The sequence below is a fragment of the Argopecten irradians genome, chromosome 13, assembly GCF_041381155.1.
Source record: "Argopecten irradians isolate NY chromosome 13, Ai_NY, whole genome shotgun sequence".
NCBI lineage: Eukaryota > Metazoa > Mollusca > Bivalvia > Pectinida > Pectinidae > Argopecten > Argopecten irradians.
The window spans coordinates 11,842,431-11,869,415 of record NC_091146.1 but is presented as its reverse complement, the minus strand read 5'-3'; the positions used below and the strand labels follow the sequence as shown (position 1 = coordinate 11,869,415).

The 26,985-nt window shown below is 38.0% G+C and overlaps 1 protein-coding gene across 9 annotated transcripts in view; it reads left to right on the top strand.

Annotated features, from left to right (window-relative positions):
• The first annotated feature begins 1,930 nt into the window (after positions 1–1,930).
• Positions 1,931–26,985, top strand: part of LOC138305563 (cilia- and flagella-associated protein 337-like) — a 94,072-nt gene continuing 69,017 nt past the window's right edge. For 7 of the 9 annotated variants that reach the window (XM_069245869.1, XM_069245865.1, XM_069245862.1 and 4 more), the window contains exons 1-7: positions 1,931–2,300; positions 2,595–2,693; positions 5,311–5,383; positions 8,848–8,943; positions 9,257–9,411; positions 9,895–9,964; positions 10,997–11,153. In XM_069245869.1, the coding sequence (XP_069101970.1) occupies positions 2,197–2,300; positions 2,595–2,693; positions 5,311–5,383; positions 8,848–8,943; positions 9,257–9,411; positions 9,895–9,964; positions 10,997–11,153 (754 nt within the window). In that variant the 5' untranslated portion in view covers positions 1,931–2,196. Of the gene's footprint in view, positions 2,301–2,594; positions 2,694–5,310; positions 5,384–8,847; positions 8,944–9,256; positions 9,412–9,894; positions 9,965–10,159; positions 10,193–10,996; positions 11,154–26,985 lie in introns of those variants that run through there. The other 2 variants (XM_069245868.1, XM_069245870.1) reach the window with 2 other exon arrangements.

The window sequence follows — 26,985 nt, the reverse complement described above, 5'->3', positions numbered from 1 at the left end:
CATATCCTTTCACGTTTCTCAACATTACGCCATCTTCCAGTCTCAATTGGAATTTTTAAATTTGATGTACGAAATTTAGTTATGTATACTCTATTCATTTCCAATAATTTTATAAGATAATTTTCAAATCCAAATTCTTTTTTATATATTAGATAAGTTTGCCCTCTTGAGGAATTTTCCACATCTGAGAACCGTTTTTGTATAAACTGATCTTGAAGGCGCTGTTTCATAAAACTTTTATAAAAACTGTTAATCATTTGTATTTCATTGAGGAAGATATTTGACTGACCAGATTCATCAAAAATATTTTTAATGAAAGATATCCATTTAAATGTGTATATTCCTTCGAAATGTAACTTCGAGATTAGTTTATAAAGTATACTACTTAATTTATTTTCATTTTGTATAAGTCTATTCCAAAAACACAGCATTCTCAGTTTGATATTTATTCAGGTGAGTTCGATGAATGGCGCTGTGTACAGGTAAACAACATCCTGGTCCAGGCATTACATTGTTCCATCAAACCAAAGGCATGGCTAATTATATATCTATATCGGAGTATCTACTCGTATATCGATTAAAAATTGAAAGCGACCGCACGGTCTGAAAAAATAGTTTGTTGTGTTTAATATCTCAATATTTAGATATTTTATAATATCAAAAATAAATTTTTTCTATCATATGTTGAAACGTTTTACGGTATTGTAATAAATGTATCACAATTTATTCGGTTAGCAACACACAACACAATGTTTGTAATGATCAATCATCGGTGTGTACGTACGTCTATACTTTAATCAAGGATTTCTTAAATTGTTAGGTAAAATTACATTTTACAGTCACACACTTTGTAATTCACAATGTATCAAAGATACAGACTACAGGAAAATATTATCTAATTAAAGCTTATTCGAATTCGTTGCTGAACTCCTCGACAAAAAATCCGAAACTTCTATTACTGTGTAGATTTTCTTTCATAATTACAAGAAGATACCTGCTATTAGAGCATAAATTAGAGTATTTGAAACACCGAATTTCACTCTTTCAGTTATTTACATTCGGGCCAAAGTTATTGCGCGAAAGTAATCATAAAAAAATCGTTGATCGGCTTTTCCTGTAACCGTCGATATAGAATCTAAGTGATAACACATCAGTTATAGAACGGGTATAAGCCACGGACTATATATATATGACGTCACACGGTTTAGAGCTAGAAAATATGCATAATCGGGCGGTCCTCGATATCGACGGCTTACATATGCAGCTACAGGTTATTCCGGTCGCGCGCGGCACCAAGACGTTTCTACACGTGCTTATAAAGCCATAGACTGAAATTATGATTTTTGACTGCACAAATCCTTAACAAACTTTTGGTTGGACTACAATTTCAAATTGTTTTATTTTCAATAAAATGTAGAATTTAAAAACCAATAGGTTATAATTCCACTATTAAATTACTGGTAATTTTTTTAACTCAGTGAGCCTAAAAATAGATTTAGATATACAGCAAAAATTATCTTAATATCTAAACGTGTTTTCACACCGGCGAGTTAAGTAAAAATATTGAAATCCAACAGGTGAAAGTTCACCTCTTAACAAAGTGTAAGAAATGGACATTTTCAAAATGGCCGCCAAATTGGTCATTTCTTAAAAAAAAATAAACAACATGTTTCAAGCTTACAAGTGTACTAAGTCAGTACGAATTGTCTCCCTTCTTTTGTTGTAATGTCTTCTCCTCGTAAAATAAAAAAAAATGTACTCCTTTATTGATGATAAGTTACAAAAGTATTCGTATATACACGCATTATAGTTTTAATGCAGGACCTATTATATATCTGCGAAGTTTCAAAGAGTGTTCCGAAAACGCATGTTGAGGTATTCCGCTTGATTTTGTAAATCCGTAATTTATACTTACCATGTGCCTGGCAACTCATAATTTACAAATGGCCGATTTCCTGTTCGTGGAGGTTTGTTGTCATTCGTCAGAACACAATCTGACGCTCTGACGCTTCGCCTCGACATGTAGACTGACCAGTGATATTATACGGTCATGGTTATATCATAACGTAAGTGATTTGTGTTCAGTGCCCCTAACCCCGGGGCCCAGAGATAAACGGACACCTGTTGTTTTGAAGTTGAAGTGTTTGCAGTTTGGAGGATTCTGATGCTTTTGTAGACCAACTATATCCAAGCAAAATGTCGACAGTGGCTACGACTCCGACTGTGACATCGGGGACTGGGAAATATGATAGCAAGTCTCCAGAACAATTCAAGTCAAAATCCCCTGACAAACCAGAACGGTAAGAATTTGATATGAGTAAGCTAATAATAGCCAAATATATACATAATGTTGTCCTACATATGTATACATTGTAGGCCTACAACAAGCTGCTTTTATTTGACTGCAGCATTGATTTATTTTTGTATTCAATAATTATATAATGATGATGAATATAAGGCCTATATGTTTATAATCATATACAAAAGTGTAAAATTTCTGATTTGCTTGAATTATCAAATATTATTTTAAGATAAATTGAATCTATTTAATTAATTATTCACATGTAAATATATTGATGGAATTAAAACTACAGCATTTCCAGTAAAGAATCGACGTCACTTGTAACTGTTGGGCCATTTAGGCCCAAACGTCAACCACTGGAAAGTATAATCACAACTACATCGTCCAAAGGGTGAGAGTGTATACTGTATAATGTTACTGGCATAAGTGTGATAATAATGGTGATTGGGGTGGGTGTAGACTGGTTCCCTCCACAATTGTCACCCTTGGGTCAATGGGTGTGACATGCCGTCAGAAAATTTATCGGTTCTGCAAGAAAACCCAAAACCTATGTATGTACTTTGCATTCATACTTTTATAAGCAAACTACACAATCATAAAATGAGTCATACATGCAGTTATAAGTGATTTTGAAAAACAGAAGCTTGATTTCTTTCTGTATATCAATTTTTAAAATCTTTGTCACTACAAACTACCACAAACTTTTGGAGGGACCTAGTATTGGGTAAATGCTCATTGCGGGGGTTGTTGGTTGGTTTCGGGGGAAATGCAAGAATTTTATGATAATATGTGTCAATGTAATTTGTGTACAGACGGATGATTTGAAATGGTTTTCTCACCACTCACTCATTTTCAGATGGACTTTGGTCACATATTTAACCAACCAAACATGTTTCCAATTTACAAAATGACCCATAATTGTTATAACAACAGGCTGACATTGATATTATTACCGTATTCAACCCAATAAGCGCCTAGGGCGCTTGGAAAATTAAAAAAAAAAGAAAAGGTGCTAATAAGACGAAATTATTGCAAATCTTTACAGTTGAGTGTAGTTTTGGTCTTTATTTATGCCTGGACAATTGAAATTGAGGCCTCAAAAAGGGGGATGGGCTCTTATAGGGACATGGGCGCTTATTGAGTCGAATACGGTATATATATCCCATATGATTATTGATAATGTACTATAAAATTAATTCTTGTTTGGCCAATAATTATCAGAAAATAAACAGTATAATGTACTGTATGTAAGCATCAATCCATAAACAAATCACACAGCATATTGTTGATATTGATTAAAAAGTAATGTACAGTGTAATGCTTAATGATTTTCCCTAAATAAAAAGTAATGTACAGTGTAATGCTTAATGATTTTCCCTAAAATTCCATTAGAAATGTCAACTGTAACTGAAAATGTTCTAGCATTAAAACAATTTTGCTTGAGTTCAAATATTTCTATGTTCTTAATCCTGTGTAACACATATATATGCACAGAATCATGACACAAAGGACGTCCTTTCGAACTGACTGCTTATACATATACATATCGTATAGACTGTTCTTTGGAAATTCACGCCAACTCCCTGTGTACTATTATAATATAGGTTGTTGGCTGGAAATTCATGCAAGTCCCTGTTCCTACCTGATATGTTTCTGTAATTCAATAAATGACTTAATCAAGTTGATCCCAGAAACACTTGTTACATAATTAACTGACCTGTTGTACATTATAAAAGTATAAATGAAACATCCATCAGACTTTGATTTGAATGTTAATACCAGGTAGATGTTCAGATACAGTGTGATTTGTTTTATGTGCATTAGATTTGTGAGGGTTGTGTCTGTGCATGGTGATGGTCATAATTGTCCTATATATACAGCTGCAGATTACTAGTGGTTAAAAGGATTTGCTTTGGTGGCAAGATGGAAATGCATGTTCTTGGAGTTTACATACATAGTTAGTGGATTTCAGGTGTAGTAAAACACATCTGCAAACCAAGAATGTATGAATTTGTACAAAGTAAAGCACAATTGTACCTGCATGTTGTGTGTATAGAGAGAGAAACAAAACTTAAGTTGACATTTATTTAACTTTGGGAATATTTAGTTTCATCAATTTGAAAGTTAAAAGGCTATAACTGAATTGCACAAAGAATGACTATCTAGTCGGTTTTTGACGGAATCTCATGGATAAGGAGATTAATTAAGGGACTAAATTAATTCTACTTGCTATTTACTCTAATTAAGGGACTAAATTAATTCTACTTGCTATCTACTCTAACTAACTTGACCACTTTAATGATCGGCAGATGTACCCATGTGAGTACCTATAGGGGTTTTATAATATAATAATTTAACTTTATATTTATGCAAAACGTGTTTAGATAAACTAATAATTATATTTGTAAAATCGATTAGCCAGAGAGAAAAATGCCAATAAACCAGAGGTCCCTCTGCTGTCAGATAAAACCATTAATATGTACAAACTTGAAAGAAAATAATTAGTCAAATCTATTGGTCTTCCCATATTACAAAATTATCTACCCTTACATATCAATATTGATTGCAAAGAAAGTCATGTGTTTGCACATCCTTGATATGCCATGGATTACTATCACTGTTGTTATATGCACCCACGGACTATTCATCATACTAAAACTGAACTCATTTTTGGGAAGAAAAAACTGACCAATCTGAGGTTGATTATCTAGAGAGCAATTAATTCAAAGCCATACAGTCAACAACAGAAGTGTGCCATTATTTGCTTCTTTTGATGTACATTAAAATGAGTTAATGCTTCACCTGTTGTCACACACAGAACTTCAGTTTTGCTAATGACAAGGGATTGGTATAACATCAGTGATTGTAACTCCTGGAGTATCAAGGAAAACAATGCAACTTTCTAATAATGATGGCCAATCAATGTGCAAGGGCAGATAACTCTGTAATGTGTAAAGACAGACTACTGTATAGTATAGAATCATTGTGTTTATATCTTTTTTTGTCAGAAAACAAGTAATGGACAAATTGGAGAACAGATTAACGATGAAAGATCTCAACAAACTACAGCGAGTGTTCATGGTAAGTCTTCCTGATGTATTCCTGAATCATGTAAACTCAAATACAACCTGGGAATGAATTGTAAAATTGCTATGATGGTTAAAGCATGGAATGTTTTTGAGTGTCGTGTCATATTCCCGATATAAATATATAAGACTTCAGAATGTGTCTTGAGATGGAGAAAAAAAGTTAATTTTGATGTAATCGAGTGTGAATGTTATAATATGTAGTATGTATTACTGATTTAAACAAATGACTGTATGTAAGTTTAAAAGAGCCCAACATTTATGTTACGGCACTACAAGAATCGCCTTCCATTCTATATTGTATAGACTGAGGGAGATGGATATGACAATAAGCTATATATTTATATCTTGTCATTTAAAGACTAAGGTAGATGGATATGACAATAAGCTATATATTTATATCTTGTCTGTAGACTGAGTAAGATGGATATGACAAGAAGCTATATATTTATATCTTGTTTATAGACTGAGGGAGATGGATATGACAATAAGCTATATATTTATATCTTGTTTGTAGACTGAGGGAGATGGATATGACAATAAGCTATATATTTATATCTTGTTTATAGACTGAGGGATATGGATATGACAATAAGCTATATATTTATATCTTGTTTGTAGACTGAGGGAGATGGATATGACACTAAGCTATATATTTATATCTTGTTTATAGACTGAGGGAGATGGATATGACAATAAGCTATATATTTATATCTTGTTTATAGACTGAGGGAGATGGATATGACAATAAGCTATATATTTATATCTTGTTTATAGACTGAGGGATATGGATTTGACAATAAGCTTTATATTTATATCTTGTTTATAGACTGAAGGAGGTTGATATGAGTCAATAAGCTATATATTTATATCTTGTTTATAGACTAAGGGAGAGGGATATGACAATAAGCTATATATTTATATCTTGTCATTTATAGACTCAGGTAGATGGTTGTGACAATAAGCTATATATTTATATCTTGTTTGTAGACTAAGGGAGATGGATATGACAAGAAGCTATATATTTATATCTTGTTTATAGACTGAGGGATATGGATATGACAATAAGCTATATATTTATATCTTGTTTATAGACTGAGGGAGATGGATTTGACAATAAGCTTTATATTTATATCTTGTTTATAGACTGAAGGAGGTTGATATGACAATAAGCTATATATTTATATCTTGTTTATAAACTGAGGGATATGGATATGACAATAAGCTATATATTTATATCTTGTTTATAGACTGAGGGAGATGGATATGACAATAGACAATAAGCTATATATTTATATCTTGTTTATAGACTAAGGGAAAGGGATATGACAATAAGCTATATATTTATATCTTGTTTATAGACTGAGGGAGATGGATATGACAATAAGCTATATATTTATATCTTGTTTATAGACTGAGGGAGATGGATATGACAATAAGCTATATATTTATATCTTGTTTGTAGACTGAGGGAGATGGATATGACAATAAGCTATATATTTATATCTTGTTTATAGACTGAGGGAGATGGATATGACAATAAGCTATATATTTATATCTTGTTTGTAGACTGAGGGAGATGGATATGACAATAAGCTATATATTTATATCTTGTTTATAGACTGAGGGAGATGGATTTGACAATAAGCTATATATTTATATCTTGTTTATAGACTGAGGGAGATGGATATGACAATAAGCTATATATTTATATCTTGTTTATAGACTAAGGGAAAGGGATATGGCAATAAGCTATATATTTATATCTTGTTTATAAACTGAGGGATATGGATATGACAATAAGCTATATATTTATATCTTGTTTGTAGACTGAGGGAGATGGATATGACAATAAGCTATATATTTATATCTTGTCATTTATAGACTCAGGTAGATGGATATGACAATAAGCTATATATTTATATCTTGTTTATAGACTGAGGGAGATGGATATGACAATAAGCTATATATTTATATCTTGTTTGTAGACTGAGGGAGATGGATATGACATTAAGCTATATATTGATATCTTGTTTATAGACTGAAGGAGGTTGATATGACAATAAGCTATATATTTATATCTTGTTTGTAGACTGAGGGATATGGATATGACAATAAGCTATATATTGATATCTTGTTTATAGACTGAAGGAGGTTGATATGACAATAAGCTATATATTTATATCTTGTTTTTAGACTGAGGGATATGGATATGACATTAAGCTATATATTTATATCTTGTTTATAGACTGAGGGAGATGGATATGACAATAAGCTATATATTTATATCTTGTTTTTAGACTGAGGGAGATGGATTTGACAATAAGCTATATATTTATATCTTGTTTGTAGACTGAGGGATATGGATATGACAATAAGCTATATATTTATATCTTGTTTTTAGACTGAGGGAGATGGATATGACAATAAGCTATATATTTATATCTTGTTTGTAGACTGAGGGATATGGATATGACAATAAGCTATATATTTATATCTTGTTTTTAGACTGAGGGAGATGGATTTGACAATAAGTTATATATTTATATCTTGTTTGTAGACTGAGGGAGATGGATATGACAATAAGCTATATATTTAAATCTTTTTTGTAGACTGAAGGAGGTTGATATGACAATAAGCTATACATTTATATCTTTTTTATAGACTGAGGGATATGGATATGACAATAAGCTATACATTTATATCTTTTTTATAGACTGAGGGATATGGATCTGACAATAAGCTATATATTTATATCTTTTTTATAGACTAAGGGATATGGATATGACAATAAGCTATATATTTATATCTTGTTTATAGACTAAGGGATATGGATATGACAATAAGCTATATATTTATATCGTGTTTATAGACTGAGGGAGAGGGATATGACAATAAGCTATATATTTATATCTTATCATTTATAGACTCAGGTAGATGGATATGACAATAAGCTATATATTTATATCTTGTTTGTAGACTGAGGGAGATGGATATGACAATAAGCTATATATTGATATCTTGTTTATAGACTGAAGGAGGTTGATATGACAATAAGCTATATATTTATATCTTGTTTGTAGACTGAGGGATATGGATATGACAATACGCTATATATTTATATCTTGTTTATAGACTGAGGGAAATGGATATGACAATAAGCTATATATTTATATCTTGTTTGTAGACTGAGGGAGATGGATATGACAATAAGCTATATATCTATATAGTTTGTCTTGTTTGTAGACTGAGGGATATGGATTTGACAATAAGCTTTATATTTATATCTTGTTTATAGACTGAGGGAAATGGATTTGACAATAAGCTATATATTTATATCTTGTTTATAGACTGAGGGAAATGGATTTGACAATAAGCTATATATTTATGTCTTGTTTTGTTTATAGACTGAGGGAGATGAATATGACAATACGCTTTATATTTATATCTTGTTTATAGACTGAGGGAGATGGATATGACAATAAGCTTGCTCTGTATCGTGACCAGTTCTGTGAAGCTTTGTCTATCTTACTAGAGAAGGGCACCAGGGAGGAGGTAAAACATCATTAGATAAAGTCACTGTACTCTATACGTCATAAGATAAAGTCACTGTATTCTTTACATCATCAGATAAAGTCATTGTATTCTTAACAGAAAAAGTTACTGGCACATAAAAAAAATCTATGTTTTTTTCTTGATTAACTTGAATATGCATTACATTTGTATTTTTATTGATTTGAAATTTAAAAGAAATTGTTAAGAATTTTTCCTTTTTGAATCTGTTGAACAAATGGGATGTCCTTGAACTCTGTTTGACATTTGGTCTTGTTTTTAATAATAATGTCTTTTTAACATTTGGCTTTTACAGTATGGAGAATTATTTGACAAGATTGACGTGGCCCGAGAAGGAAGTGTTGATTGGGATAAGTTTGCATCTCACATGTTGCTAGAGTTTTATGAAAAAGATGATCGTGTCAAATCGACACAGGTTCCACAGTGGAAGGATCTGAAATCATTACCAAGGTATTTACCTCATACTGAACTAAAAGAAATCAGTTTATCTTAAATAATTGTAATTATTAAATCAAATAATCAATTGATGCATATTACAGAGTTACCTTGTTTGCAGTAGGTATCAATTGTGACCTCATCATTTTGGAAGCAAAATTCAAGCTGTTTTCTCTGAAAAGGATGTCACAATCATTAACTACCTGCAAGGGCAGATAACTCTGTAAAAGACAGAATATGCATGGCTAGTGACATGAAAATCAAGTTCCATGATTATCAATATGTTTTTGATTCAATCTGTTTTCAGAGCTACAAATGGTAGTGAATTAAAAAAAAAATTAACATCTAGGCCAAGAAAACCATTTTGGAAAAAATTGAAACTACTTGACCTAATAAATGTAGAATGTTTGAGTAAATGAGATGCATGCAATCATACTTCTGATTTATAAGTAAGGAAAATTACTTCTGACACTTCTAAATATTTGTATAATCTTACAGTCCTCACAAAGATGTTATACAGAAAGTGGTCTTCCTGAAAAACACAAACAAATACGTCGCTGTCAGTAAGGTAGGTTGGTTATAAAGTTTCCTGAAAAACACAAACAAATACGTCGCTGTCAGTAAGGTAGGTTGGTTATAAAGTTTCCTGAAAAACACAAACAAATACGTCGCTGTCAGTAAGGTAGGTTGGTTATAAAGTTTCCTGAAAAACACAAACAAATACGTCGCTGTCAGTAAGGTAGGTTGGTTATAAAGTTTCCTGAAAAACACAAACAAATACGTCGCTGTCAGTAAGGTAGGTTATCATGTTGTAACTATAACAGTAAAAGACCACAGGTAAGTCTATAACCAGATCTTCTACATAATGTTTATATATGTAACAGGGTGTAGCATTTACAATAAATTTAATACCTGCCTCTGCCAGGGATCGAACTCGGGACCTCTGGATTACTAGTCTGACGCTCAACCGATCAAGCTAAAGACAAGTTCTCTCTAGCCGAGCTATATATTGCGGCTAGTATTGACCAGGGTTACATACTCCCCCTCTAGGAATCAACTCGTCCTCGAGTTTCCAGGGGTCACAATTTAACAATTCCTTCGCAGGTATCGTGAAGTATCATTCCCGAGTCCCTACATGGGCGCCAATGTAACAGGGTGCAGGATTTACAATGAATTTTATACCTGCCTCTGCCAGGGATCGAACTCGGGACCTCTGGATTACTAGTCTGACGCTTAACCGATCAAGCTAAAGAGAAGTTCTCTCTAGCTGAGCTATATGTTGCGGCTAGTATTGACCAGGGTTACATATAAAAACTAAGTTCTCCCCTAAGTGTGTACAGGCTGGTCACAAAAATAATTACAAGCTAGGCTCATTGTCTATCTAATGAGTGCAAAAACAAAATGGGGATTTATAGAGACTTCTATGGGAAAAATAAATCACGAATGATATTTACCAAATGTTTCCATAGTCTTCATCAATCAGCAATTTTGAAACCTTCAAAATTGATCGATGTCCTAGCTGCCTTTCAGATTTGCTATTTTTAGAACTGATACATGTATTCAATGTAATTAATGATGTGATAATTATTGTCATACACAGGAAGGTACGATATCTATCTGGCCACAAGACCTAAAGCAGTCAAGGTCATTCAAGACGGGAACGGACACCTGTAAAGGTCGCGACCTCTGGATCACACATTTCTGTGCCTTACAGAACATCAACAAACTGGCCCTGGCTTTTACCAGTAAAGAGATTTGTAAGTACATTCAGGTCTTCAGTCAAGCCACTTCTACATCCAGGTGCTGTAAAATTGTAATTTGTAACTATACACCTGTACTAGTTAAAGAGATATATAAGTACATCTGCAAATAATTGTTAATCTAACTCATTCATCCCTGAAATTTCATAATGGACTAATCTAGCCTTTGATTTAGTAGAGCCTAAATGTGTCTTGGGGGGGTGATATAGTAAAAGAGATTTGTATGCGTATCTCGATCAACTAACTTATAATCACTAACTGCTTATATGGGTAGGGATTGCATATTATGTCATTAGGTCTTGTGTAAAAGTTGTCAAAAAAATATGTCACTCACTCATGTATGTGACATATTGCAATCAATACTGAAGCTATTTCAATCAATACTGAAGCTACCCACAAGTAACGGACTTTGTATGTGACCTATTGCAATCAATACTGAAGCTACCCACAAGTAACGGACTTTGTATGTGACATATTGCAATCAATACTGAAGCTACCCACAAGTAACGGACTTTGTATGTGACATATTTCAATCAATACTGAAGCTACCCACAAGTAACGGACTTTGTATGTGACATATTTCAATCAATACTGAAGCTACCCACAAGTAACGGACTTTGTATGTGACATATTTCAATCAATACTGAAGCTACCCACAAGTAACGGACTTTGTATGTGACATATTTCAATCAATACTGAAGCTACCCACAAGTAACGGACTTTGTATGTGACATATTTCAATCAATACTGAAGCTACCCACAAGTAACGGACTTTGTATGTGACATATTTCAATCAATACTGAAGCTACCCACAAGTAACGGACTTTGTATGTGACATATTTCAATCAATACTGAAGCTACCCACAAGTAACGGACTTTGTATGTGACATATTTCAATCAATACTGAAGCTACCCACAAGTAACGGACTTTGTATGTGACATATTGCAATCAATACTGAAGCTACCCACAAGTAACGGACTTTGTATGTGACATATTTCAATCAATACTGAAGCTACCCACAAGTAACGGACTTTGTATGTGACATATTTCAATCAATACTGAAGCTACCCACAAGTAACGGACTTTGTATGTAACATATTGCAATCAATACTGAAGCTACCCACAAGTAACGGACTTTGTATGTGACATATTTCAATCAATACTGAAGCTACCCACAAGTAACGGACTTTGTATGTGACATATTTCAATCAATACTGAAGCTACCCACAAGTAACGGACTTTGTATGTGACATATTTCAATCAATACTGAAGCTACCCACAAGTAACGGACTTTGTATGTGACATATTTCAATCAATACTGAAGCTACCCACAAGTAACGGACTTTGTATGTGACATATTTTCAATCAATACTGAAGCTACCCACAAGTAACGGACTTTGTATGTGACATATTTCAATCAATACTGAAGCTACCCACAAGTAACGGACTTTGTATGTGACATATTTCAATCAATACTGAAGCTACCCACAAGTAACGGACTTTGTATGTGACATATTTCAATCAATACTGAAGCTACCCACAAGTAACGGACTTTGTATGTGACATATTTCAATCAATACTGAAGCTACCCACAAGTAACGGACTTTGTATGTGACATATTTCAATCAATACTGAAGCTACCCACAAGTAACGGACTTTGTATGTGACATATTTCAATCAATACTGAAGCTACCCACAAGTAACGGACTTTGTATGTGACATATTTCAATCAATACTGAAGCTACCCACAAGTAACGGACTTTGTATGTGACATATTTCAATCAATACTGAAGCTACCCACAAGTAACGGACTTTGTATGTGACATATTTCAATCAATACTGAAGCTACCCACAAGTAACGGACTTTGTATGTGACATATTTCAATCAATACTGAAGCTACCCACAAGTAACGGACTTTGTATGTGACATATTTCAATCAATACTGAAGCTACCCACAAGTAACGGACTTTGTATGTGACATATTTCAATCAATACTGAAGCTACCCACAAGTAACGGACTTTGTATGTGACATATTTCAATCAATACTGAAGCTACCCACAAGTAACGGACTTTGTATGTGACATATTTCAATCAATACTGAAGCTACCCACAAGTAACGGACTTTGTATGTGACATATTTCAATCAATACTGAAGCTACCCACAAGTAACGGACTTTGTATGTGACATATTTCAATCAATACTGAAGCTACCCACAAGTAACGGACTTTGAAGCATATTGCACAATACTGAAGCTACCACAATCCTGAAGTAACGGACTTTGTATGTGACATATTTCAATCAATACTGAAGCTACCCACAAGTAACGGACTTTGTATGTGACATATTTCAATCAATACTGAAGCTACCCACAAGTAACGGACTTTGTATGTGACATATTTCAATCAATACTGAAGCTACCCACAAGTAACGGACTTTGTATGTGACATATTTCAATCAATCACTTGCAATTGAAGCTACCCACTTTGTATCAATCACTACTGAAGCTACCCACAAGTAACGGACTTTGTATGTGACATATTGCAATCAATACTGAAGCTACCCACAAGTAACGGACTAAAGCCAGAATGTTAGACACATCAACCACTGTGTACACACAAGTAACGGACTAAGAATAAAGCCAGAATGTCAGACACATCAACCACTCAGTCACTGTGTAACACACAAGTAACGGACTAAAGCCAGAATGTCAGAGACACATCAACCACTAGTCACTGTAACACACAAGTAACGGACTAAAGCCAGAATGTCAGACACATCAACCACAGTCACAACAATAACGGACTAAAGCCAGAATGTGAAGACACATCAACAAGTAACAGGACTTAAAGCCAGAATGTCAGACACATCAACCACTGAAGTCACTGTACACACAAGTAACGGACTAAAGCCAGAATGTCAGACACATCAACCACTAGTCACTGTAACACACAAGTAACGGACTAAAGCCAGACAATGTCAGACACATCAACCACTAAGTCACTGTGACACACAAGTAACGGGACTAAAGCCAGAATGTCAGACATCAACCATTGAGTCAACACACAAGTAACGGACTAAACTGACACATCAACCACTTGAGTCACTGTGTAAACACAAGTAACGGACTAAAGCTTTGAATGTCAGACACATCAACTCTGAGTCACTGTGACACACAAGTAACGGACAGAAAAGACACATCAACCACTGAGTCATGTCACACACAGTAACGGACTAAGCCAGAAGTAACGAACAACCATTGTGTAACACACATATTTCAATCAATACTGAGTACTACACAAGTAACTAAACTAAAGCCAGAATGTCAGACACATCAACCACTAAAGTCAACACACAAGTTGACTAAAGACACACTGTCACTGCTACACACAAGTAACGGACTAAAGAGTCATCAGACACATCAACAGTCAACTGTGACACACAAGTAACGGACTAAAGCCAGAATGTCAGACACATCAACACTACTCAGTCACTGTGACACACAAGTAACGGACTAAACAGAATGTTAAAGCCAGAATGTGACACATCAACCATTGACATCACTGAGTCACTGTAACACACAAGTAACGGACTAAAGCCAGAATGTCAGACACATCAACCACTGAGTCACTGTAACACACAAGTAACGGACTAAAGCCAGAATGTCAGACACATCAACCACTGAAGTCACTGTGACACACAAGTAACGGACCAGATGTGACAGACACATCAACCATCAGTCACTGTACACACACAAGTAACGGACTAAAGCCAATGTCAGACACATCAACCACTCAGTCAACTACACACAAACGGACTAAGCCAGAATGTCAGACACATCAACCAAAGTCACTGTGACACACAAGTAACGGATATAAAGCCAGAATGTCAGACACATCAACCACTGAGTCACTGTAACACACAAGTAACGGACTAAAGCCAGAATGTCAGACACATCAACCACTGAGTCACTGTAACACACAAGTAACGGACTAAAGCCAGAATGTCAGACACATCAACCACTGAGTCACTGTAACACACAAGTAACGGACTAAAGCCAGAATGTCAGACACATCAACCACTCAGTCAACACACAAGTCAATGTCAGACACACACAAGTACAACGGACTAAGCCAGAATGTCAGACACATCAACCACTGAGTCACTGTAACACACAAGTAACGGACTAAAGCCAGAATGTCAGACACATCAACCACTGAGTCACTGTAACACACAAGTAACGGACTAAAGCCAGAATGTCAGACACATCAACCACTGAGTCACTGTAACACACAAGTAACGGACTAAAGCCAGAATGTCAGACACATCAACCACTGAGTCACTGTACACACACAAGTAACGGACTAACAGAATGTGAGACACACAAATCAACATAAGTCACTGTCAGACACACACCACAAGTAACGGTAACACACTAAAGCCAGCCAATGTCAGACACATCAACCACTGAGTCACTGTGACACACAAGTAACGGACTAAAGCCAGAATGTTAGACACATCAACCACTAAGTCACTGTGACACACAAGTAACGGACTAAAGCCAGAATGTCAGACACATCAACCACTAAGTCACTGTAACACACAAGTAACGGACTTTGAATGTCAGACACATCAACCACTGAGTCACTGTAACACACAAGTAACGGACTAAAGCCAGAATGTCAGACACATCAACCAGAAGTCACTGTAACACACAAGTAACGGACTAAAGCCAGAATGTCAGACACATCAACCAATCAGTCACTGTGACACACACAAGTAACGGACTAAAGCCAGAAACGAGACACATTTGAGTATGTGACACACAATAACGGACTAAAGCCAGAATGTCAGACACATCAACCACTGAGTCACTGTAACACACAAGTAACGGACTAAAGCCAGAATGTCAGACACATCAACCACTGAGTCACTGTAACACACAAGTAACGGACTAAAGCCAGAATGTCAGACACATCAACCATTCAGTCATATGTGTAAACACAAGTAACAATACTCAGACACATCAACTGAGTCACTGTGACACACAAGTAACGGACAGCCAGACAGTCAACGAGACTGTGACACACAAGTGACTAAAGCCAGAATGTCAGACACATCATCACCACTAAGTCACTGTAACACACAAGTAACGGACTAAAGCCAGAATGTCAGACACATCAACCACTGAAGTCACTGTGACACACAAGTAACGGACGGACTAAAGCCAGAATGTTAGACACATCAACCACTGAGTCACTGTAACACACAAGTAACGGACTAAAGCCAGAATGTCAGACACATCAACCACTGAGTCACTGTAACACACAAGTAACGGACTAAAGCCAGAATGTTAGACACATCAACCACTAAGTCACTGTGACACACAAGTAACGGACTAAAGCCAGAATGTCAGACACATCAACCACTGAGTCACTGTAACACACAAGTAACGGACTAAAGCCAGAATGTCAGACACATCAACCACTCAGTCACTGTGACACACAAGTAACGGACTAAAGCCAGAATGTCAGACACATCAACCACTGAGTCACTGTAACACACAAGTAACGGACTAAGCCAGAATGTCAGACACATCAACCATTGAGTCACTGTGACACATGACTAAAGCCAGAACACATCAACCACTCAGTCACTGTAACACACACAAGTAACGGACTAAAGCCAGAATGTCAGACACATCAACCACTGAGTCACTGTAACACACAAGTAACGGACTAAAGCCAGACACAATGTCACTGAACACACACAAGTAACGGACTGAACACAGAATGTCAATCACATCAACTAAGACACACAAGTAACGGACTAAAGCCAGAATGTCAGACATATTGTAACACACAAATCAACAAACTAACACAAAACGGTAAAACCAAAGTAACGGACTACACACAATGTGACAGAATGTGTCAGACACATCAACCACTCAGTCACTGTAACACACAAGTAACGGACTAAAGCCAGAATGTCAGACACATCAACCAAGTCACTGTAACACAAGTAACGGACTAAAGCCAGAATGTGAGACACATCAACCACTGAGTCACTGTAACACACAAGTAACGACTAAAGACAGAATTTCAGACACACATCAACACAGTATGTGACACATGTCAGACAATCAAACTGAGTCACTGTAACACACAAGTAACGGACTAAAGCCAGAATGTCAGACACATCAACCACTGAAGTCACTGTACACACAAGTAACGGACTAAAGCCAGAATGTCAGACACATCAACCATTGATCAGTCACTGTAACACACAAGTAACGGACTAAAGCCAGAATGTCAGACACATCAACCACTTTGTATGACACACTTTGACAAGAACAGAATGACACACAAGAACGGAACTACACATCACTGTAACACAAGTAACGGACTAAAGCCAGAAATGTCAGACACATCAACACTGAGTCACTGTAACACACACAAGTAACGGACTAAAGCCAGAATGTTAGACACATCAACCACTAAGTCACTGTAACACACAAGTAACGGACTAAAGCCAGAATGTCAGACACATCAACCACTGAGTCACTGTAACACACAAGTAACGGACTAAAGCCAGAATGTCAGACACATCAACCACTGAGTCACTGTAACACACAAGTAACGGACTAAAGCCAGAATGTCAGACACATCAACCATTCAATCACTGTAACTACACAAGTAACGGACTTGTATGTCAGACACATCAACCACTCAGTCACTGTAACACACAAGTAACGGACTAAAGCCAGAATGTCAGACACATCAACCACTCAGTCACTGTAACACACAAGTAACGGACTAATGCCAGAATGTTAGACACATCAACTACTCAGTCACTGTAACACACACGTAACGGACTAAAGCCAGAATGTTAGACAGATCAAACATTGAGTCACTCTAACACACAAGTAACGGACTAAAGCCATAATGTCAGACACATCAACCACTGAGTCACTGTAACACACAAGTAACGGACTTTGTAGTAAGAATGTCATCAATGTCAGACACATCAACCACTGAAGTCACTGTAACACAAGTAACGGACTAAAGCCAGAATGTTAGACACATCAGAACATCAACAAGTCACTGAACACACAAGTAACGGACTAAAGCCACGGAAAAGAATGTCAGACACATCAACCACTCAGTCACTGTAACACACAAGTAACGGACTAAAGCCAGAATGTCAGACACATCAACCACTGAGTCACTGTAACACACAAGTAACGGACTAAAGCCAGAATGTCAGACACATCAACCACTGAGTCACTGTAACACACAAGTAACGGACTAAAGCCAGAATGTCAGACACATCAACCACTCAGTCACTGTAACACACAAGTAACGGACTAAAGCCAGAATGTTAGACACATCAACCACTGAGTCACTGTGACACACAAGTAACGGACTAAAGCCAGAATGTCAGACACATCAACCACTCAGTCACTGTGACACACAGTAACGGACTAAAGCCAGAATGTCAGACACACAATAAACTTTGAGCCAGACATGACTAAAGCCAGAATGTCAGACACATCAACCACTGAGTCACTGTAACACACAAGTAACGGACTAAAGCCAGAATGTCAGACACATCAACCACTGAGTCACTGTGACACACAAGTAACGGACTAAAGCCAGAATGTCAGACACATCAACCACTCAGTCACTGTAACACACAAGTAACGGACTAAAGCCAGAATGTCAGACACATCAACCACTGAGTCACTGTAACACACAAGTAACGGACTAAAGCCAGAATGTCAGACACATCAACCACTGAGTCACTGTGACACACAAGTAACTACAAGTAACGGACTAAAGCCAGAATGTCAGACACATCAACCACTGAGTCACTGTAACACACAAGTAACGGACTAAAGCCAGAATGTCAGACACATCAACCACTCAGTCACTGTAACACACAAGTAACGGACTAAAGCCAGAATGTTCAGACACATCAACACTATTGAAGTCACTGTAACAGTAACACAAGTAACGGACTAAAGCCAGAATGTCAGACACATCAACCACTGAAGTCACTGTAAACACACAAGTAACGGACTAAAGCCAGAATGTGACACATCTGTAACACACAATGTAAACTGAAGCTACACACAAGTAATGTTAGACACTTCTAAGTCACTGTAACACACAAGTAACGGACTAAAGCCAGAATGTCAGACACATCAACCACTGAGTCACTGTAACACACAAGTAACGGACTAAAGCCAGAATGTCAGACACATCAACCACTGAGTCACTGTAACACACAAGTAACGGACTAAAGCCAGAATGTCAGACACATCAACCACAAGTCACTGTGCTACACACAAGTAACGGACTTTGCCAGAATGTGACAGACACATCAACCACTGAGTCACTGTAACACACAAGTAACGGACTAAAGCCAGAATGTCAGACACATCAACCACTGAGTCACTGTGACACACAAGTAACGGACTAAAGCCAGAATGTGTCAGACACACATCAACACATAACGGAGTCACTGTAGCACACACAAGTAACGGACAAAAGAGCCAGAATGTGTCAGACACATCAACCATTAAGTCACTGTAACACACAAGTAACGGACTAAAGCCAGAATGTCAGACATATTCAACATCAACACTGAAGTCACTGTAAACACAAGTAACGGACTAAAGCCAGAATGTCAGACACATCAACCACTGAGTCACTGTAACACACAAGTAACGGACTAAAGCCAGAATGTCAGACACATCAACCACTCAGTCACTGTGACACACAAGTAACGGACTAAAGCCAGAATGTCAGACACATCAACCACTCAGTCACTGTGACACACAAGTAACGGACTAAAGCCAGAATGTCAGACACATCAACCACTCAGTCACTGTAACACACAAGTAACGGACTAAAGCCAGAATGTCAGACACATCAACCACTGAGTCACTGTAACACACAAGTAACGGACTAAAGCCAGAATGTCAGACACATCAACCACTGAGTCACTGTAACACACAAGTAACGGACTAAAGCCAGAATGTGACAGACACATCAACCACTGAGTCACTGTAACACAAGTAACGGACTAAAGCCAGAATGTCAGACACATCAACCACTGAGTCACTGTAACACACAAGTAACGGACTAAAGCCAGAATGTCAGACACATCAACCACTCAAGTCACTGTGACACACAAGTAACGGACTAAAGCCAGAATGTCAGACACATCAAACCAACACTGAGTCACTAAACACACAAGTAACGGACTAAAGCCAGAATGTCAGACACATCAACCACTAAGTCACTGTGTAACACACAAGTAACGGACTAAAGCCAGAATGTCAGACACATCAACCATTGAGTCAACACACAAGTAACACTGAAGACACATCAACCACTAGTCACTGTAACACACAAGTAACGGACTAAAGCCAGAATGTATGTGACAACCATCAGTCACTGTAACACACAAGTAACGGACTAAAGCCAGAATGTCAGACACATCAACCACTAAGTCACTGGACTAAGTAACGGACTAAAGCCAGAATGTCAGACACATCAACCACTGAGTCACTGTAACACACAAGTAACGGACTAAAGCCAGAATGTCAGACACATCAACCACTAAGTCACTGTAACACACAAGTAACGGACTAAAGCCAGAATGTCAGACACATCAACCATTCAGTCACTGTAACACACACAAGTAACGGACTAAAGCCAATGTCAGTCACAGACAATCAACCACTGAGTCACTGTAACACACAAGTAACGGACTAAAGCCAGAATGTAGACACATCAACCACTCAGTCACTGTGACACACACAAGTAACGGACTAAAGCCAGAATGTCAGACACATCAACAAACTGAGTCACTGTACACACACAAGTAACGGACTAAAGCCAGAATGTCAGACACATCAACCACTGAGTCACTGTGACACACAAGTAACGGACTAAAGCCAGAATGTTAGACACATCAACCACTGAGTCACTGTAACACACAAGTAACGGACTAAAGCCAGAATGTCAGACACATCAACCACTGAGTCACTGAACACACAAGTAACGGACTAAAGCCAGAATGTCAGACACATCAACCACTGAGTCACTGTAACACACAAGTAACGGACTAAAGCCAGAATGTCAGACACATCAACCACTGAGTCACTGTAACACACAAGTAACGGACTAAAGCCAGAATGTCAGACACATCAACCACAAGTCACTGTAACACACAAGTAACGGACTAAAGCCAGAATGTAGACACATCAACCACTTCAGTCACTGTGACACACACACAAGTAACGGACTAAGCCAGAATGTGAGACACATCAACCACAGTAACTGTAACACACAAGTAACGGACTAAAGCCAGAAGAATGTCAGACACTGTAAATCAAACAGAATGTCAGACACATCAACCTTGTCACTGTAACACAGTAAAGTAACGGACTAAAGCCAGAATGTTAGACACATCAACCACTAAGTCACTGTAACACACAAGTAACGGACTAAAGCCAGAATGTCAGACACATCAACCACTGAGTCACTGTAACACACAAGTAACGGACTAAAGCCAGAATGTCAGACACATCAACCACTGAGTCACTGTAAAACACACAAGTAACGGACTAAGCCAATGTCAGAGACACATCAACTGAGTCACTGTAACACACAAGTAACGGACTAAAGCCAGAATGTCAGACACATCAACCACTAACTCACTGTAATACACAAGTAACGGACTAAAGCCAGAATGTCAGACACATCAACCACTGAGTCACTGTAACACAAGTAACGGACTAAAGCCAGAATGTCAGACACATCAACAAGTAAGTCACTGTGACACACAAGTACTACGGACTAAAGCCAGAATGTCAGACACATCAACCACTGAGTCACTGTAACACACAAGTAACGGACTAAAGCCAGAATGTCAGACACATCAACCACTGAGTCACTGTGACACACAAGTAACGGACTAAAGCCAGAATGTCAGACACATCAACCACTGAGTCACTGTAACACACAAGTAACGGACTAAAGCCAGAATGTCAGACACATCAACCACTGAGTCACTGTAACACACAAGTAACGGACTAAAGCCAGAATGTCAGACACATCAACCACTGAAGTCACTGTAAAACACACAAGTAACGGACTAAAGCCAGAATGTCAGACACATCAAGTCAAACAGAATGTCAGACACTGTCAACTGAGTCACTGTAACACACAAGTAACGGACTAAAGCCAGAATGTCAGACACATCAACCATTGAGTCACTGTAACACACAAGTAACGGACTAAAGCCAGAATGTCAGACACATCAACCACTTAGTCACTGTGACACACAAGTAACGGACTAAAGCAATAATGTTAGACACATCAACCACTCAAGTCACTGAACTACACACAAGAATGTAACGGTAACTAAAGCCAGAATGTCAGACACATCAACCACTCAGTCACTGTAACACACAAGTAACGGACTAAAGCCAGAATGTCAGACACATCAACACACACTCAGTCACTGTAACACACAAGTAACGGACTAAAGCCAGAATGTCAGACACATCAACCACTGAGTCACTGTAACACACAAGTAACGGACTAAAGCCAGAATGTCAGACACATCAACCACTCAAGTCACTGTGAACACACAAGACTAAAGCCAAAGTCAACACATCAACCACTGAGTCACTGTAACACACAAGTAACGGACTAAAGCCAGAATGTCAGACACATCAACCACTCAGTCACTGTAAACACACACAAGTAACGGACTAAAGCCAGAATGTCAGAAGTCAGACACATCAACCACTGAGTCACTGTGACACACAAGTAACGGACTTAAAGCCAGAATGTCAGACACATCAACCACTGAGTCACTGTAACACACAAGTAACGGACTAATGCCAGAATGTTAGACACATCAACCACTGAGTCACTGAAACACAAGTAACGGACTAAAGCCAGAATGTCAGACACATCAACCACTGAGTCACTGTAACACACAAGTAACGGACTAAAGCCAGAATGTAGACACATCAACCATTCAGTCACTGAAACACAAGAAACGGACTAAAGCCGAGAATGGTCAGAGACACATCAAACCACTGAGGTCAAATGTAACCATACAAGTAATGGTCTAAAAGCCAGAATGTTGAGGGACAGACTCAAAAACCATTTAGGGTCAAACTGTTGACAAAACAAACAACAAGTAACGGACTAAAAAGGCCAGAATGTGGTACACACGAACCACAAACCACTTAAGTCACTGTAGCTACAGAAGTAACGGACTAAAGCCAGAATGTCAGACACATCAACCACTCAGTCACTGTGACACACAAGTAACGGACTAAAGCCAGAATGTCAGACACATCAACCACTCAGTCACTGTGACACACAAGTAACGGACTAAAGCCAGAATGTCAGACACATCAACCACTGAGTCACTGTGAACACACAAGTAACACAAGTAACGGACTAAAGCCAGAATGTAACACAGACACATCAACCACTGAGTCACTGTAACACACAAGTAACGGACTAAAGCCAGAATGTCAGACACATCAACCACTGAGTCACTGTAACACAAAGTAACGGACTAAAGCCAGAATGTCAGACACATCAACCACTCAGTCACTGTAACACACAAGTAACGGACTAAAGCCAGAATGTCAGACACATCATTCAACACACAAGTCACTAAAGCCACAATGTAACGGAAGCCTGAAGTGTAAAGCCAATGAGACACATCAACCACTGAGTCACTGTGTACACACAAGTAACGGACTAAAGCCAGAATGTCAGACACATCAACCACTGAGTCACTGTAACACACAAGTAACGTCTTAACCCAGAATGTCAGACACATCAACCATTGAGTCACTGTAACACACAAGTAACGGACTAAAGCCAGAATGTCAGACACATCAACCACTTAGTCACTGTGACACACAAGTAACGGACTAAAGCCAGAATGTCAGACACATCAACCACTAAGTCACTGTGACACACAAGTAACGGATAATGGCAGACACATCAACCACTGAGTCACTGTAACACACAAGTAACGGACTAAAGCCAGAATGTCAGACACATCAACCACTGAGTCACTGTAACACACAAGTAACGGACTAAAGCCAGAATGTCAGACACATCAACCACTTAGTCACTGTGACACACAAGTAACGGACTAAAGCCAGAATGTCAGACACATCAACCACTAAGTCACTGTGACACACAAGTAACGGACTAAAGCCAGAATGTCAGACACATCAACCACTGAGTCACTGTGACACACAAGTAACGGACTAAAGCCAGAATGTCAGACACATCAACCACTGAGTCACTGTAACACACAAGTAACGGACTAAAGCCAGAATGTGACACACACAGACACATCAACCATTAAGTCACTGTGAAGCTACACACAAGTAACACAAGTAACGGACTAAAGCCAGAATGTAGACACATCAACCACTGAAGTCACTGTAACACACAAGTAACGGACTAAAGCCAGAATGTCAGACACATCAACCACTGAGTCACTGTGCTACACACAAGTAACGGACTAAAGCCAGAATGTGACACATCAACCACAAGTCACTGTCACACCACTGTCAGAAGTCACTGAAGTCACTGTACACACAAGTAACGGACTAAAGCCAGAATGTTAGACACATCAACCAACTGAAGTCACTGTGAACACACAAGTAACGGACTAAAGCAGAATATCAGACACATCAACCACTCAGTCACTGAAGTAACACACAAGTAACGGACTAAAGCCAGAATGTCAGACACATCAACCACTCAGTCACTGTAACACACAAGTAACGGACTAAAGCCAGAATGTCAGACACATCAATCAATCACTGAAGCTACACACAAGTAACGGACTAAAGCCAGAATGTCAGACACATCAATCAAGTCACTGTGACACTGAAGACTAACACAAGTAACGGACACTCAACCATGTCACTGACACAAGTAACGGACTTCAATCAGACATGTGAACTACACAAGTAACGGACTAAAGCCAGAATGTCAGACACATTCAGTCACATGTGAACTACCCACAAGTAACGGACTTTGTAAAGCCAGAATGTTCAGACACATCAACCACTGAGAGTCACTGTAACACACAAGTAACGGACTAAAGCCAGAATGTCAGACACATCAACCATAGTCACTGTGACACACAAGTAAGAATGGACTTCAACCCAGTCATGTAACACACAAGTAACACATCAACAGACATCAAGTCACTGAACAAGTACACAAGTAACGGACTTTGAATGTCAGACACATCACGGACCAATACTGAACTGTCAAACACACAAGTAACGGACTTTGTATGTGACTAAAGCCAGAATGTCAGACACATCAACCACTGAGTCACTGTAACACACACAAGTAACGGACTAAAGCCAGAATGTCAGACACATCAACCATTGAGTCACTGTGAACACACACAAGTAACGGACTAAAGCCAGAATGTCAGACACATCAACCACTGAGTCACTGTACACACACAAGTAACGGACTAAAGCCAGAATGTCAGACACAACCACTCAGTCACTGTAACAACAAGTAACGGACTAAAGTCAGAATGTACACACACACAGTCACTGTGACACTAACGGACTAAAGCCAGAATGTCAGACACACATCAACCACTGAGTCACTGTAACACACAAGTAACGGACTAAAGCCAGAATGTCAGACACATCAACCACTGAGTCACTGTAACACACAAGTAACGGACTAAAGCCAGAATGTGAGACACATCAACCACAAGTCACTGTAACACAAGTAACCAGAATGTAGACACACAAGTCACGACACACAAGTAACGGACTAAAGCCAGAATGTCAGACACATCAACCACTGAGTCACTGTACACACAAGTAACGGACTAACAGAATGTTAGACACATCAACTACTGAGTCACTGAAAACACAAGTAACGGACTTGCCAGAATGTGACACATCAACCACTCAGTCACTGTAACACACAAGTAACGGACTAAAGCCAGAATGTCAGACACATCAACCACTGAGTCACTGTGACACACAAGTAACGGACTAAAGCCAGAATGTCAGACACATCAACCACTCAGTCACTGTAACACACAAGTAACGGACTAAAGCCAGAATGTCAGACACATCAACCACTAACTCACTGTAACACACAAGTAACGGACTAAAGCCAGAATGTCAGACACATCAACCACTCAGTCACTGTAACACACAAGTAACGGACTAAAGCCAGAATGTTAGACACATCAACCACTGAGTCACTGTAACACACAAGTAACGGACTAAAGCCAGAATGTTAGACACATCAACCACTGAGTCACTGTAACACACAAGTAACGGACTAAAGCCAGAATGTCAGACACATCAACAAGTCACTGGACACAAAGTAACGTAAACGGACTAAAGCCAGAATGTTCAGACACATCAACCACTGAGTCACTGAAGCTACACACAAGTAACGGACTAAAGCCAGAATGTCAGACACATCAACCATTCAAGTCACTGAACAGAATGTCACAAGTAACGGACTTTGCACAGAATGTGACACAATTTCAATCAATACTGAACTACTGTAACACACAAGTAACGGACTTTGAATGTGACACATCAACCATCAGTCACTGAAACACACAAGTAACGGACTGAAGCCAGAATGTCAGACACATCAACCATTCAGTCACTGTGACACACAAGTAACGGACTAAAGCCAGAATGTCAGACACATCAACCACTCAGTCACTGTAACACACAAGTAACGGACTAATGCCAGAATG